The sequence below is a fragment of the Chionomys nivalis genome, chromosome 6, assembly GCF_950005125.1.
Source record: "Chionomys nivalis chromosome 6, mChiNiv1.1, whole genome shotgun sequence".
Lineage (NCBI taxonomy): Eukaryota > Metazoa > Chordata > Mammalia > Rodentia > Cricetidae > Chionomys > Chionomys nivalis.
This window is the reverse complement of record NC_080091.1, coordinates 37,475,763-37,492,958: the sequence shown is the minus strand read 5'-3', so window position 1 is coordinate 37,492,958 and position 17,196 is coordinate 37,475,763. Positions and strand designations below refer to the sequence as shown.

The 17,196-nt window shown below is 50.2% G+C and overlaps 1 protein-coding gene across 1 annotated transcript; it reads right to left on the bottom strand.

Annotated features, from left to right (window-relative positions):
* Positions 1–1,034: 1,034 nt before the first annotated feature.
* Positions 1,035–15,892, bottom strand: Tcn2 (transcobalamin 2). Its single transcript, XM_057773143.1, has 10 exons — positions 15,807–15,892; positions 15,289–15,466; positions 11,826–12,018; positions 9,886–10,055; positions 8,568–8,729; positions 6,774–6,946; positions 6,465–6,651; positions 5,065–5,236; positions 2,511–2,626; positions 1,035–1,486 (listed from the first exon to the last, which is right to left on the bottom strand). Exons 2-10 carry the CDS (start codon positions 15,350–15,352, stop codon positions 1,425–1,427), a joined length of 1,299 nt encoding a protein of 432 aa, XP_057629126.1. The 5' UTR covers positions 15,353–15,466; positions 15,807–15,892; the 3' UTR covers positions 1,035–1,424.
* Between the last annotated feature and the right edge of the window lie 1,304 nt (positions 15,893–17,196).

The following is a 17,196-nucleotide window of genomic DNA, read 5'->3' as shown; positions in this document are numbered from 1 at the left end:
TCCCATCCGAAAAAGAGATGTTCTCTGAATTCAGGATAGGTTAAGTCCCTCACCCCAGAGGCCGATTCCAAACACAACTTGCTCCAGGTGATCAAGAATCAAGGCTCATCTTGGAACCTAGCTTCTTTCCAGTCATTGGATTTCTGGGGAAGCTCCCGCCCAGCTGGACAGGCATCACCTGGCCCTGTTATCTGACTAACAAGTCCTGGATGACAACCTGCCTAGAAAAACAAGATCGCAAAGCGGGACCAATAGCTCGGCCCGCAGCACCCTCTGGTGGTCATAATCCCGCATGGCCGTAAGTGTTGCAGCTCTCTTCACAACCATCAAAGGTGAAAATAAGCCAGTCCCCACTGGAGACCTGAATCAGACCTCCGTCCCGGATGAACCAGGAATCTACATTGTCACACTTGCCTCTGATGACTCTGATGCCGTGGGAGCTGGTAGATCGCTGCTGAGCAGCCCAAGTTGAAGGACAGGGACTGTAGATAGGGGACTTCCAGGCAGAGGACCAAAATCTGGGACATTTAGATAGTTTCTCCAAAAAGAGTTATAGGAGGGAAACTGAGTCAAACACACACACTCTCTCTCTTTTTTAAGAGGAGGAATTTGGACTTCTTGTGAATTATATTCCTCTGGAATTTTTAACCCATTATCCACCAAGCTTTTTTCAATTAAAAAGTATTACTTCCGATTTTAAAATTGTTGTGGGATAATCTTTTTGTACGCTGTAAAGATGTGTCTCTGCCTAAGTCACCTTCCGATTGGTTTAATAAAAGCTGAAAGGTCAATAACTAGGCAGGAGAGAATAGGTGCGACTTCCAGGCAGAGACAGGAACTGGGAGGAGATGAAAATGATGAACCCCCCAGGGCTGTTCCATGTCATATTTATAAAGGTGTGTGTAATCAGCTCTGTTTGTGCCACTTCACACTTGACACACAGGAGAACGCTCACAAGTCCTGCTGGACTCCCAGACACCTCTGCTCCTCACCCCAGGCAATGACTATGAGACATCAGAACACTGCGGCCAGGAAAGGGAAATCAGGCTTTAATTATGTTGGAAGGCCCTGCTGAAGGCTGGCCAGCAGCTGCCTTATGACCAGCTCTGGGAACACCACCCTGACAATAGAGAGCAGAGTTGTGGGGGTCAGAACCACAGCCCCTGGGCAGTGGGAGCCTCCTTGCAGGACTCCAGTCCCAGAGCAGTGGTCCGCAACACCCACGGACAGCAGACTTCCTGTGTGGAGGAAGTCAAGGGCAGCCTGTTCTTTAGACTGCTACAGCCTTTATGAAAGGCCCCTGGGTTAGGCAGGGCCAGCTTAGGATTCTCTTTGCTGAGATAGTGGAAGTGATCTGAGGGACATTGCTCCAAGTGCACTTGAGGTGGCAGCAGGGTACAAGGACATCAGGAGGGAGCCCAAGGCTACCAGCTAACTAGCCGAAGCTCGATGGTTTCCCCGTTCTGGGGTTTGTAGTCAGCAATGCCTGCAGAAACAAATGGAACGAAGGGAATTAGCAGGACAACGTCCCACCCCCAACCACATCAAGTGACCACTACCCTGAAGCCACATCTGTAAGACCCACTCCGGGTTTGGTGGTGAGAAGCTGGGAGCTGTGCAGAACCAGTTGGAGACTCTCATCCAGCCATAGCAGGATCTCCCGGGCCACAGGCTCATACAGCAGAAAGGGCGCCCCGAGTGGGTAGACATGGGACTAACAAGTTCACAGTAGAGAGAGCGCCCCCAATGGGTAGACATGGGACTAACAAGCTCACAGTAGAGAGAGTGCCCCCAATGGGTAGACATGGGACTAACAGTTGAATGGCAGCATGAAAGAAATTGGGACAGGATCACCATCTTCAAAATAGAGTTGTCAGACAGAGGGATTGTCTCAGTGTAGTTCAGGGGTGTCATTAATGAATGTCCCAGAAGTGACCTTTGAGTCCAGCAGATACCTGGCTTCAAGTCCCAGCTCTGTCACTCACTAGCATGGTGAACACCAGATTCTCATAGGAGAAAATTGGAGGATAATAAAATCAGTCTCCAGGCTGGGTGTGGCTCAGGGGAAGATCATTTGCATAGTGGAAGATCATCAGGTCTGAGGCCTAAATCATTCCTAGATCTAAATTAACCATTTAGAAATAATATCACAAACTTGGAGGAAGTAAAAGGGTCCCTTGAGAACCCAGGCGTCCAGAGACAGTTCTATTTGTGACTCATTTTGATTTGGTAGGGCCAGTGGCTGATACAGGGTCTGGCTATACAGACCAGGCTAGCCTCAAACTCACAGCAATCCTCCTGCCCCAATATCCTGAGGGTTGGGATTACAGGTGTGCATCACCAATGGAGATTTTCTTTTAAACACGCATGCTTTGGATGCATCTCTGAAGCTGCAGCCCAGGAAGGCTCAGGGGAAAGGCTGGGTTGGATTGATGCAGCCTTATCTCAAAGTGGGTGAGGGGTGAGGATCAGGGTGGGAGGTATCCAGGGTGGCAGGCCACCAGACTCACCTTGCTGCAGGGGGGTGTCAGGGTCTCGGAGGAGTTGCCAGAATTCTCGATCCCCAACTTCTTTCCCCAGTACGGATGTCAGGTAGGGGCCTGACAAAGAGGGCTTTTTCTCATACCTAGAAAATAGAAAAGAGAGGAAGTGACTGCTGTCCCCAAGGAGGAAAGCAGGGGGCTCACCCGCACCAGCAGAAACCTGGCTGCCCTCGGGTGCTGTTCTCCTAGTCCTTCTGGGCTGGTTAGTTTAAATTTGCTTGGAACAAACTAGAGACCCCTGGGAAGAGGAAATTGACAAGATGCTTCCATCGGATTGGCCAGTGGGTGTTCCTTGGGCCATGTCTTGATTGATAATTGACCCCCACAACATACCCTGCCAGAGTGCTGGTGATTCTGGGTTCCTGTTTCCCTTGAGTTCCTTCCTTGAGTTCCTGCCTTGAATTCCTGCCTTGCCTTTACTCAGTGATGGTCTATAACCTGCAAATCGTATAAACCCTGTCCACCTCCAAGTTGCTTTTGACTGTGGGGTTTTTCAGAGCAACAGAAGGCCAACCAGGCCAGCTTCCTAGGCCATCTCACTGCAGGTCGTGACTCCCCCCACACACACTTTCTCTACAGCTTCACTGATGCTGCCCACCTGGGTTTTATCCACCATCGTCCCTCAGCAGTTATGGGCCTCTTGGCATGGGTGTGGGTGTTTAGAGCTGATGGAACTGAGCTACCAGAGTGTGAGACCAGAGCTCAGAGATACGGGGCCAGAGGCAGAGAGCAGTGGCACAGGGTCTCATTCCAGCTTCCTCACTTGGTAGCGTTTCCTTCTTTGAGGGCGCAGGCTGCTTGCGCTGCTATCTGATTCTTCTCTCTACTCTGCCCTTTTCTGGAGGGAATGGAGTTAGATTCAAGGCCCTGGCATGGAAAGGTGCTTTTCTCACTCACCACACAGACTTCTCTGAGCCTCCTGCCTCCAACTTCACATTCTCCAACCCTCCTAGACACCATTCATCAGCGGCCCAACCAGCACTCAATGTATTGTAAACTCCTAGACACCACCACCAGTGGCCTGGCCAGCACCTCATAGACCATGCACTCTGTCCCTCCAAAGGGCTCATCAGCAAATTCCATCTTAGACAGGGAGGGAGTGCCTCCATTCCAAGAAATTTAAACCAGCCAGGTTTGTGACTCTGGCCTGTCATCCAAGCTACTTGGGAGGTTGAGGCAGAGCACCGAGACTTCGAGGCCTGCCTGCACTATAGAACAAGGCCAACCTGAGCAATTTATAAAACCCTGACTCAAACTTAAAAACACAATAAAACAACAAAATACTTCTGTCTCAGATTTTTTTAAATGTGGGGACCAGAGATGTAGCTCAGTTATCCACCATGATGAACTATTTCCCCCAGAACTCTGAGCCCACACCAGTCCTTCCCTCTCCAGTTTGCCTGTGTGCGGCCTTTTGTCATAGCAGTGAGGTTTGTGACTAGTACAGACTTTGTTTCCAAGTGAGGAGCAAAAATCTAACGGTTCAGCGGTAGATCTCCGCTTAGCCTGTCAAAGCTCCAGATTCAGTCCTCCGCAGGGATGTGGGGAGGAGATGTCACTTAAACTGAAAACTGGGACCATTTCTGTCCCTTAAAGACAGTAGTATGGTCAGGCGCACACCTTTAGCCCCAACACTCGGGCGGCAGAGGCAGGTGGATCTCTGAGTTTTAGACCAGCCTGATCTACAAGAGAGAGTTCTAAGACAATCAGTGCCACACTGAGAAATCCTATTTTGAAAAACCAGATTAATTAATTAATGAAATGTGGTGGTATTGATGCAGCTCTGGTCTCAGAGTTGCTGACCCAAATGACCAAATGGTCCCCATTGTCAGCCTTCCCTAGAACTACTGCTGGGAACAGAAAGCACGGATTTCTCAAGATGAGGCAAGAATTCAGGGGAACGAGCAGGCCAGCAGAAAGAACTCAACCTCTCTGAGCCAGAGGTCCCCTCCCGATGAGCCATGTCCACCTCCAGGTATAGCCAGGGCCCAGCAAGGAGCAGCAATTGAGAAATGCTCATTCCCAGGACCATCAAATCTCAAGGGGACAAACACGTTGTCTAGCTTTTCAGGGTTATTAATGGCAAAATTCTATCAAGATGAATTGATACTATTAGTCTTCCTAGAGTACCCACTGCTGCCAGGCATTAGACCTACTCAGAGCATGTCACCAATGACCGTCGGCTCCTCACACGGGCCAAGAGGAGGCGGGATATCTCAAGTCCGAACTGAAAAACTGTCCTGGCTCGATAGCTGGGATGGGGGTAGAAGAACTGGAATCCCTAGGCTGGGTCTCTGCTTCTAGAGCAAGCTCTCAATGACAGTGGTGGTCCACAGCTCACACCACAGGCTAAACACCACAGGTTCAAAACACCAGTCGGAAAAGGGTGTAGGCAGCAGAAGCAGAGATTAAGCCAGAACTTCTCCTAAGAAACCTGTCTGTTCCCATCTCTCCCGTGATTCCTTTTCAAGGATGGAGGGCTGAGCGGGGTGAGGGCTGGGAAGTGGGGAGGGAGTCTCACGTGAAGCCTCCTATGTTTTGAGCCATCTTCAGGACATCTTCCAAGGAGGACCCAGAAAGGATAAAAAATGTTTGTTTGTATGGTGGCAGGACACTGGAGACCTTCAGCGTGACACTGATGACCTCTGGGATATGGGCCGGTGAAGGGTCCTCGACAGCGGGTACCAACATGACTGCACCAGAGAGACAGGAAGAGCAATGGTCACGAGGATGGGGAGCCGAGTTCTACTTTCTTCCCTGGACACCGCGGCCCATATGGCCATGGCCTTCCCCCATAGTGGCTCAGTCAATGAACACCCACCGGGGGAAACCTGGCTCTTAACCCAGTCCCCCTGGCCCTTGCTGGTGTCTCTGCTTCTTGCCTCCCACCTATCTGCTACACCACACCTCATAGGACCCTCTCCGCTTGTTCATGCCACTTCCTGGTGAACTCTAATGGACGGACTCATCTTTCTGTGCAGTATTCTTCTCCTGCTCACTCTCCCAGACCCGCTCAGTTCCAAGATGATGCCCCCAGCCCTGCATCATCTGCGCATTTGCCTTTGCCCTCTCCTCCCGCTGCTCTGGCAAATCCCACTCACTCCTTCAAGTTCTTCACCAAGATGGTGCCCAGTGATTCAGTGCTGGGAATTAAGCTCCTTGGGTATCAAAATGAACCAACTGTGTCTACTCATTCATTCACACATCTGGGATGACCCATCTTACTGGTCAACCTGACTGGATCTAGAATCAACTAAAATGCAAGTCTCTGGGTATTCTTTGGAGAGATTTTTCTTGATCAGATTATTCAAAATGGGGAAGACCCTCTGTAAATGTGGGTGACACCTTCTGATGGCAGCCCAGATGGGGAACATGAAAGGAGCAGCCTCTGCTTGCCCTCACTCTCAAGTTCCTCTATGCAGCTCCTACAGCGTTCTTCGCTGATATTGGAACCACCTTCTTTAGACTTCCAGTGTAAACAGAAGGCCAGAGCTGTCCAGAATCCTTCAGGCCTTCTGCACCACGATGGGACTGCCGAGACATCCCATCACGGACTGCAACACTCTGGGATTTCCAACCTCTCCAGAGTGAGACGGATGCTGTCAGACTATCTGGACCATATGCTATATGTCAGTCTAATAAATCATTCTATAAACTTTGCTCTTTTAGAGAACCTTGGCTAATACATCTCTCCATCCACTCACTCAAAACATTTCCACAGTGGATACCACTCAGAGGACTTATTTGGTATCTGTCTCCACACCATGAGTATCAAAAGGCTGCGACCTCATTTAAGCTGCCGTGTCCTGTGCAGACCCACCCACGCACTCCTGTTGCCTCAGCAAAGCAGAACCAACCGACCGCCCATCACCGGGACCCACAGATAGCAGATTACTCAGGAAACAGAAAGGGTTCAGCTACCCCTGGGTGCCTGGCAGTCTGGGAAGATAAGATCCAGGTAGGTCTTGTGGTTCAGCACCGGTAGCAGCTGTGAAATCATCAGAGGATTCTGGAAGGCCCCGCCCTGGATACTGGTCTGCAGAGATGCCCTTGCCTTGAGGCATGCTGCACCCAGCCCTACCCCAGAAGCAGGGGAGGTCATCAGAAACTGTAGGGAAGAGAAGGAGGAGGTAAATCAATCACTGGGGAAGAGCCAGGTCTTCCAGCCTCCGACCAGCCCACCCTCCATTGGCTTGTTGAGTGGTCATGGTTCCAGGATCTCTTTCCCACCTGTAGTGCCAGTGGGGTGCTGTAGACATTCCCAAAGTTGCCCTCAGGGGTCTGGGCCTTCAGGATCTTCTCTCGCACTGTCTCAATGGCCATGGTGATTCGTGGTCTCAAATCAGGATTGAAAAAGAAACGCTCCAAACAGGTGAAGGCCAAGCCAGCCATGGCTTCTGTGTCTGGGGGATAGAGCCTAGGATGAACTGGATAGCTTGCTGGAACCAGGCTAGGTGAGTTTTGGGGTTCAGGAACATCTGGGGTACCAATCCAGGACTCCCCAATCCAAACATTGGACATACTAAGCCCCAGGAAACCTCTCAAGTCTAGACAAATGAATTTGATGGGTCACTGAGTGTCTTGAGAGCAGCAGGACAGACGGACAGATTGAAGACGAGAATACAAGAGGATGGGTCCTAAAGAACCTGCTCCCCAACCAGGATGCACATTGGGATCACAGAGGGAGCTTTATTTTATTGATTAATTAATTCATATTGTTTTTTGTAGTGCTGGGTATTGGATTTAGGGCCTCGGGCATTCTTGGTGCTGTGCTACTGGGCTAAACCTCCTGCCCCACAGAGAACTGGCCAGGAACAGCTGCCTCATCTACCTTCAGGCAGTCTGATTTATTGACAGGAGGAGCAGCCAGGGCCTGGGAGGGAATCTTTAAGTTCTTCTCCTCCTATAGGTAATGTGTTCACTGTTTCTCTGCAAGCCTTTGAGACAGTTCAAGCCTCTTATTGACAAAGGCCCTGGTGTCTCTGGACAATTATCTACCAAACACCACCACCACCCTCCTGTTTCCCACCCTCCCCCAAAGAGTCCCGACTGTGTGAACCTAACTTTGCAAACTCCATTTTAAAGAAGGGGATTCATCTTAAGCCATATAATGAGTGGAGGGGGGGCAGTGGGGGCGATCTCAGCTCCATAAATGTGCTGTCATAGCAGAAATTTGAACAGATACCCTAAAAATAGCCAATTAAGGAGACAGGGGGCAGGGCCATAAAATTTAATGAGGTCCAGATATTCTTGGGAGGTATCCTGTCCTTGAAGATACCTTGTCAGTAATTTATGGCTCTTCGTTAGGTTTTCGCACCCAAAAACTGACCAGTGGTTTCAGAAACCACCTTACCCTATGCCCTCCTTACCCAATCTCAAGATGACAGGACATGAACTCCCCTGATTATGGTGTTTCCCCTTTAAAAGTTCTCCCCTCCAAGGACCCCCTGCCACACTTTCTGCACCCACCATGCTGGGGTGCTGGAAAGGTGTTGGTCCAAACTAAGTTTGAATATTATTAAAACCCTCATGTAATTTGTATTGGAAATCCGGCTCCGTGAATTCATTTGGGGACCAGAAACTGGGGCATAACACTACCCGCTCACTCCTGGAGCCCAGGCCTAGCAGAGACCTTGAAGCATGATGATAAAAACTGACTGTGGTGGCCCCAGATCATACAACATACAACAATAAGATCAGAATCCAGGTATCAGGATCCCCAGGCTGACTGGTGTCAAGAGCACCCAGTGTGTGCTCAGATCTCTGTTTGTAATGCACCCTTTAGTGAGAGGCTGCTGGGAGGCCGTTTTCTAGGAAAAGCCTGACTGGCAGAGTAGGGGACGCCCTGCAGTGAACACGTGATGGAGCTGGGGTCAGGATCCAAGGCTGGTTCCACAGCTGGCTCTCAGCCCCCACCATTTCACTTCTGGGGGTCTAATGAGGACATTCGCAAGAAAGGTGAGCATAGGAGAAGGTCATAGAGGCCTTCCCTGGGGCTGGGGGAGGCTAGGTTTGTCCACTCACCCACAGAGAGGTGCCCCTGGCGGACATGGTGACCGTGTTCAATAGCGTACAAGAGCTTGCCCACCACACTGTCATGGACCCGCTTCTGGTGGACGCACAGTGCCAGGATGCTGAGGCTGTACTGGTAATAGCTGGTATGGGGGTGACCTTCATGGTTGTGCCCTGAGACAAGAAAGGCAAGGAGTAAGGAGACATGTCAGGCTTTGGGGTTTCCCTTTCAGCCTCTTCCCAGAGAGAAGCCCCATAGCTCAGGGACCCCCACAGTCTGCATGCTCCAACACATCCCATGGAGACCACGGCATCATATCCTCCTTCAGTGCCTAGCTGAGGTCCCAGTGTAGGCCAGGTTCTGTGCTTGGAGGTCAGAGTAGATGACGGCCCAACAAATACTCGTGAGACAGCACAATTATAACAGAAGTATGGCCCAAGGTCCCTGGAGCCACACAAGTCTTTAAATGGCTGGGAAATTGAGGATTCTTCACAACAGTGACTCGGGAGTGGAGAGAAGTGAGCACAGAGCTAGGAGTCATCTAGAAGGGGATGGAGGAGCACACACGAATACCCAAACTTGTGAGGAAAGATCAGTGTGGCTGGAGCACACAGAGAAGTAACCAGACCAATGCCTAAAAAGTAGAAGAGGTAAGCCAGGCTGGGCCCGGGGCTGCGAATGGAGGGGCCCTGTAGGACTTAAGCTGCATGAAGAACAGATTCATAGTGAAAAGCCTTGCTTCAGCTGTTGGGACTGGGTCCAAGGCAGGAGGCTGGACAGTTGATCGAGAGGCTAAGGGTAAGTGGAAAGGAGGCTGGACAGGTGTCTCAGAGCTAGACAACAGGTCAGTCTTGGTGACTGAGCAGCCCGGCAGATTGTTCCTGGGTCCAGCCTGAGCCCCTACATCAGTGCTTCTCAATCGTGGGTCTTGACCCCTTTGTAGCTTGGATGATCTTTTCACAGGGGTCTCCTAAGACCATTGGGAAACACAGTTATTTACATTACGATTCATAATAGTAGCATAATTACAGTTATGAAGTAGCAATGACAGTTTTATGGTTGGAGGTCACCACAGCATGAGGGAACTGTCTCATTAGGGCCTCGTTAGGAAGACTGAGCACCACTGCTCTAGGAGGACTTGATGAACCGGGGGGGGGGGGGGGGGGAGAGAAGAGGCCTGGAAAGAAAACCAAAGCTCTGACTCTCACCCAGAACACCGCTTACTGAGAACAATTACAAATCTGAGGCCTGCCTCGAAACTACAAACAACAGAGCGAATTGATGAGCCCTCCCAGAGGTCCCTAACCACTCAGATGGCATCTTTCTCACCAATGGCATTTTTCTCATCCTCCAAGTACCACTTGAGCTGTGAGACCAGCCGGTCCCCCTTGCGGCTCCCAACGAACTCGCAGTTGGCCCTGAGGGCAAGCAGGTAGAGGGCCAGGTGGCCTGCCGAAGGCTTGGTCTGGCAACCTCTGTTGTCATCCCCGGAGACAGACCTAGGACCAGGCAAGTCAATACACTTTTATGAGAAACGTCCCCTTGGTAAGCCTGACTTGGGATCACCTCTGAAGAGCCCAAGAATAAGAATATAGAAATGTAGATTCCAGGAATAGGAATGTAGAAATAAACAAATATAAAGTTGTAAGCCTAGGAGATTGAGAGAAGGCTGTCAGCTGCTTTCTCAGCAGCTTAGGGATTAACTATTAACAGTGGGTCACTCCGCTTTGCAACCCTTAGCTCTGTTTGTGAGGCTGAAGCGGCCCTCTGTAAACTGAGGGTCAGCTTTTAGATAACCCCTTGGCCACACATGACTAGCAACTGATCTGAGCTGAGTTAACTTTTAAATGATGGGATGTACGTGACTTTTGATTTTGGTTTTATATTGTCCACTACCCTTCCCTGCTTTGCGAAACTGGCAGTGTCAGGGGAGGTGCAGAGCCTCAGTAAACGCTGTCCAAGGAATGCAGGGAAAGCAAGGGACTAAATACAAACACTAGTTTAACTGAAAAACTCTGCTAATGCTGGCTATAAAAGGAGGAGTTCAGAAACTGGCCTTTGCCACAGCCTTATGAGTCCATCTCCAGCTGTGGTCTCAGATAGCTGATAAGTTTTTTGTATCCCATGGAGATTTATTTTTATTTTTTATTTTTTTTCCTGGAATAAAGTTTGCTTCTGGTATAAGAACCTTTGGTGGTCTGCCCCCCATCTTTGTGTGACCCTCGTGGACTGAACAACCTCCACTAAGGTCACAAAGAAGAACTGGCAGTCAGCTGTGCTGGTAGGGACGCATGCCGCAGATACTTGGAAAGTTAAATTCCAGGAAGAACCATAAGGGTGCCCCTACCAGATCTCCTGGCTTGACCTCCAGTCAGGCATGCACTCTCCTCTACATTTCCTCTCCCTTCCCTGCATCTACGTCTTGAGAAGGGATGAAATCAGGAAGGCATTCCTCTCCCTTCCCTACATCTACGTCTTGAGAAGGGATGAAATCAGAAAGGTATTCCTCTCCCTTCCCTGCATCTACGTCTTGAGAAGGAATGAAATCAGGAAGGTATTTCATGGCTTTTTCCCCCTTTTTCTTTTTCTTTCTTTTTTTTTTTGTTTTTGTTTTTGTTTTTGTTTTTGAAGACAGGATCTCTCTATGTAGCCCTGGCAGCCCAGGAACTCACTCTGTAGACCAGGCTGACCTTGAACTCACAGAGATATGCCTGTTTCTGCCTCCCAAGTGCTAGGATTAAATGCATGAACCACTACATCTGGTGACTGGTGGCTTTTTCTTATTCTTCACCTCTCACACCCCAGAGCAGGCCTCTCTTTCATGGCCACTCCTTGGAGAAAGAGCACAGAAATATGTTGCTTCTAGGTTCTGCATGAAAGAACATAGCTGTGGATTAGTAGCGTCTGTCTTTAGCACATGAATAAACTACAGAATGAGTTAGATACTACTTCTATGTACCAATATACAATCGCATATCTGGTTATGGAGTAGTGATGTCTGTCTCAGGCACAAGTCAGGAGCACACGAAGAATTAGGTGTTGCTTCAGGAATCAGGGGAATGAGTTTCAGGACAAAGGACACATGTCAGCGTCTCTGGCCTAGTACCACCACTTACCCCTTCACTCTGCAGATGGAGGAAGGCCCAAGGAAGACAAAATACACCTAGAGTTTGTCAAAAAGCCACAAACACCCAGATGAGAGAACCCAGTCTCCTATCTCTTATGACATGGATCAAGTCATGGGGAAAGAGGAGAGAGAGTAGCGATACCCCAGGAGGCACTGCTGATAATCGAGCTTGAGGCTGTGCAGGTAGAGGTCCTCCTTGGTCCCAGCCTGCATACTGGAAAGGCGCAGGCCAACATAAACGCTGGGGTTCAATTGTTCTGAGGAGATCCGGTCCATCCAAGGTAAGAGCTGCTGGCCCAGCTTCTCTACCAGCTGGCTGTCCATCTGTGGTATTACTGAGGTAAGAAAATGGTGTGAGGGAGGACTCAGGGCTATGCCACTAGCAAGCAACTATTCTGACCTCCTTACCAGATAAAACCTTCTCCGGGAAATACATGTCCCAGTTCCCATTACCACACAGCCCACGCCTACTGTGTAGACAAAGGTCTGCTATGACAGAAGGCAGCACCTACACAGACATCCCCTAAGAGGAGTTAGTGTGGGCCAAGGAGAGCTGATGGAGTGAGATCAAAGGATGTTATTGCCAGGCAACCACCCACCTATCAGTAGTAAGTCCAGGCTCCCAGACCCTCACGGCAGCTCTGTGGTGTCGATAGTTTCATCATTGTTTTGCACAGAAGAGAAATCACAAGTTCATAGTCAGGCTGTCTTTCATGGTACTTCAGAGCCAAGCCTGTGTCAGACTGCAATCCCCTCCCCTTGCTCTGATCGAAACTCCAACCCTCATGCTGGGAATGTTCCACAACAAATCTTCACACGCTGGACTCTGTCAGCTGATTCCCCAGCTGCCTGAGGAAACTCCTCCACTCAAACCTTGAAAGGTCACTTTTTCTGCCATCCCTATTTCAGTGGAAAGGGTCTCTGACTGGGAGACCAGTCACTAACAACCTGTCACAACTGGGGATTAGCCTGAACATCTGTAGCCAAGATACAGAAATACCCTAGTAGCAGAAATCTCAGGGCCATGCCCGGGTTCCAGTCGATGGCTGCCTTCCTTCCTTGGGAAGGGCCCAAACTCAGAGTGGGGAAGACTGGATTGTCTTGGAGGTCCTGCCCATGATAGGGGCTGGAAACCACAACTTACCCTTTTATTTTACATTTTTTTTTTAAAGATTTATTTATTTATTATGTGTACAACATTCCTTCCATGTGTGCCTGAATGCCAGAAGGGGGCGCTGGGTCTCATTATAGATGGCTGTGAGCCACCATGTGGTTGCTGGGAATTGAACTCAGGACCTCTGGAAGAGGAGTCAGTGCTCTTAACCACTGAGCCATTTCTCCAGCCCTTTATTTTACATTTTTATTCAATGTACATGCCAACCACAGTTCCCCCTCTCTCCCCTCCTCCCGCTCCTGCACCTGCACGCGTGCGTGCACACACCCTAAGAAGGACTCACCTGGGACCTCCTGGGAAGGGGAAATGACACAATTTACTCTCTTTAGCAGGAAAGAGACAGGCAGATTCACTCAAATTAGAAAAAGTGGCCTTAAGCAAGGTTCCTATGATAGTTAATCTCAGTTGTCAACTTGACTGCATCTGGAATCAGCTAAACCCAAAGCTGCTGGGCGCTCGATTAAGGGGTTTTCTTAGTGAGATTAGAACGTGAAGCAAGAAGATGATGCACTCTAAATCTGGGCCAAACTTCCTGATGGCAGATAAGAGATAGGGGGAAGGGCTGGAGAGATGGCTCAGTGGTTAAGAGCACTGGCTGCTCTTCCAGAGCATAATGGCTCACAACCATTTGTAATGAGATCTGGTGCCCTCTTCTGGCCTGCAGATGTACATGCAGGCAGGACACTATATACATAATAAATAAATAAATAAATAAATAAATAAATAAATAAATCTTTCAAAAAAAAAAAAAAACGAGAGAGATGGGGGGAACTTAGCTTTTTGCCTGCTTGCCCTCACTCTCACGGACAAATTCATCTATTCTGTTGCTGGGGCTGGTATTAAATCCACCTTCTTCATGATCCCAACATACTCCTGAGGACCAGCAATCTCCAGGAATCCCCCAGAACTCCAGCAGAGATTAGGTCGCAGAGATCAGCACCCTCATCGACTGGACAACGAGATTCTCAGACTTTCCATCAAGAGACAGCCATTGTTGGACCACCAAGACCACACCTTGCAAGCCAGTCTAAATTCTTTTAAAATACATGTTCATTCCATCAGTTCTGTTCCTCTAGAGAACCCTGACAGGTCTCCTACCCCCACACTAGGGCGTGCAGTTCACAGGGCTACTCAGCCCTCTCACCTGAGGACTGACCAACGGGCACACAGAAGCCCAGGGGCCCTCTTTATGTAGGTTTTTAGTGAACGGTCCTGTCCACTTCATTGCATACAGAGCCTGAAGCTGAACAGGCAGGGTGTGGTCACAGGGCACTGAGGAGGAAGGCAGGAGGGACAGCCTCTGCTCACTTTACAAGACACAGGAGGCCTGGAGTGTTGAAGGGACTGCACCCCAAACCCCCAAAGCTCTCAGGATGGTGAAGGAAGGAGCTTCGGGGCTGAAGCGGGCAAGAAGGGAATCTCTGGCTTCCTGGCAGAATCCCCGAGGACTGTCTGGATAGTAATTTGGGGCCCAAGGATGAGGTACTTTAGTAAGACATGGTCAAAGATTCCAGGTGCCTAGAAACAAGGCTGGCCTGAAATCCCAAGAATTGAGTCCAGTAAAGTCCTCCTGGAGCTGGGGCCCCGTGAGTAGGTCATTTGGTCCCTCTGCCCCTTTGACTTCCTCATCTGACACCTGTAGCCCAGGGTTTGCCCAAGGTCACCTGAGAATGCATTTGCAGGGTACGTGGAGGGAAGGGGAGAAGTGAGCCATATAGCTTTACACTTCCTGCCTGGTCCCAGGGCATGAATGTGCCTAAACCTGGAACCTGAGGCTCACAGTCATGCTTTGAGAGTTCCCTCGAATCCACAAGAGATTTCTTGGGGACTACAGCCCTGGGACAACTAGCAGAGCAGGCAGGGCCTCCAGGCACCATCCTGGGCCTGGGATGCTTGCCCCCTACTCCCTCCTTTCTCGGCTTCTTGTCCTACTTTGGGTCCAGTCTCTGCACGTCCTTTCCAACCTCTCTCCCTGAGTGGATGGGCCCCTCCCTGTGGCTTTCTATTGTTGCCCCAGGTTGACTGCATCACTCACGATAACCCAGTTTGGCAACCCATGCCTTTGCCAACGCCTTCTCTAGAACATAAACTCTAGGAGGGCTGGGATCAGACCAATGTACTCCCCATTCTTTCTCCAAACGAAATACTGGCCTGCCCCAGAGAGGTTTCCGATGTGTCCAGTGAGTAAAAGAACGGATTGCTGGATATGGGGGGAGGGGAGATCCTGGGAGCGGGGGCATCCACTCAGCACGCCCAAGCACTAACATCCAGTTAAGCCTAAACATCTGTAGGAGACCTGAGGGACAAGTAAGCTCCCCCATCCCCACCCGGAGCTTCTGATTCCCCAAATATAGCAAGGGGACGGCAGAGGCAGCCCTCCCTCCTCGAGACTCAGAAAGCAGCAGGCTCCAGTCCGTGGCTGGTTACTCACCACAGAGCTCAGCAAGAGCCCCCAGAACTCCCGACAGGAGCAGCAGCACCTTCAGTGGCACCATGGCAGGCACAGGTGGGAGACCGGAGACTCCTGGGACCGGCCTTGAGGCTTGTCTGACTGCAGCTGGGCTTCCTGTCACTGATTAATTGTCTCTCCAACGCCCCGAAGCACACAGCTAAGTCAGCAGAGAGAAAAGGGGAAAGGTCTGTTATGGGGCAAGAGGCCGAAGCTCAGAGGAAGGGAGGGCAGAGCCGCTGTCCCCCAGGTGGGGAACAAGAGAAGGGGAAGGACCAGAAGGATCCTGTGGGACAACTTGAAGCCAACCGTAGGTGTTCCCGCAACTTTAAGAGCCCGGAAGGGACACAGAGAGTCTGTCCCAAGTCTATCTGATAGTGCTTGCCGCGTCTCCACTTCTCACTGCTCCGCCCCTCCCTCCAGTCATCCCCGCCCCCCCCCACACCCGCTCCCGCCCCCTACGCTGTCCTGCTGCAGACTTTCGGGATTAGGATACCTACCTGGTGCACGCCACAGGAGTCCCTGGAAGTGCCCACGCTGACTCTCGGGGACAAGGAACGAAGCAGGGAGCTGCGGTGATCACGTGAGGAACTCTCTGGCGTCAGCTGTTGTCTGCCACCAGTCTGCCAAGGAGGTGGGGCGACTGCTGGATCTGGCCCAAACGAGCTTGTCTCCTCAATCAACCGGACACAGCTGGAGCTTCCTCGAAAAAACAAAACAAGTTGAAGAATGAGGATGAATCAAGCAAGTCACAAAACCGATAGGGAACAGGGCTGCGGGGCTGCTTGCCCTGAGCTAGAAAAATTGCTTAAAAACATTTCAGTAGAGAGAACGAAAGATCCCTTATCTGCCCGGCCCCCGCTAGAGACTCAAAGCACGAACCTAGCAAAGCTGTGTGACCTTGGCTAGAATGTTTAACCTCTCTGAGTTGAAAGTTGGTCCCCATATATATGAGTGTTGAACAAGATTATCCTAACCGCATTTGTTCAGTTCTCCTTGTGAGGATGTTGGAGGTTATAAAATGCCCCTAATCATCTCCAGATGAGGTGTTTGTTACAATTATTTTTATGGCAAATTGCTATAGGTCACACTTTCCAGAGAACTTATTTTTGTACCAGGCTAATTATCGCCAGCCAAGCTGTCAACAGGTATAAACATGGGCCTGTATTAATTAGCAGTACTCATGTCTGTTTTGTTGCCGCTGGGCTGGGCAAGGTCATGTTGTCAGGGAAAGTGAGAAAGACCAAGGACCCCATCATAATGGAGGGTTGCTATTTGAAGAGTCAAACTATGGAGCGTGCACACATCGGGTGCACACCCTAGCCCCAGCCACCCAGGAGGCTGAAGTAGGACAGCTTGAGCCCAGAAATTCCAGCCAGCCTGGGCAACCACCAGAGGAAGAAATGATGGAAGAGGAGGGGGTGGGGAGCTGAGCATGGTTCTTGGTGCACATCTATATCAGAGAACTGGAGAAACTGAGGCAGGAGAGTCACTGCAAGTTCTAAGCCAGACTCTGGGCTACATAGAGAGACCTCAAAACCTGAGGAGAAGTAAGATGGAGAGGAAGAAAGGAAGGGAGGGAGAGGAAAAGAGAAGGGAGGAGGGAGAAGAGGAGGGGGGAGGAGGGGGTGGGGAGGTGGGAGGAGAGGAGAGAGATGAGGAGGGAGAGGAGGAGGGAGGGGAGGAGGGAAGAACGGAGAGAGGAGTGAGCAGCGAGCGAGCAGCTTAGAGTAAAGAGAATCTGCACACACATTCATTTTGTGAGGATAAGAGATACAATGTGAACCGGCAAACTATTTCTACCAAGGCCGTGCATCCGGGTGTAAAGTGTTCCAATAGCCAGTCATCTTTGAGGATCTACTACTTGTTTAATGAGGATTTCTTTTTCTT

Coding starts and splice junctions, on each gene's coding strand:
- Tcn2 (XM_057773143.1), bottom strand. CDS start 15,352: ATGGTGCCACTGAAGGTGCTGCTGCTCCTGTCGGGAGTTCTGGGGGCT. Junction 8,730..9,885: donor GGATGAGAAAAATGCCATTG/GTGAGAAAGATG, acceptor TTCTTGTCTCAG/GGCACAACCATGAAGGTCAC. Junction 5,237..6,464: donor AGACTGCCAGGCACCCAGGG/GTAGCTGAACCC, acceptor TCTCTGGTGCAG/TCATGTTGGTACCCGCTGTC.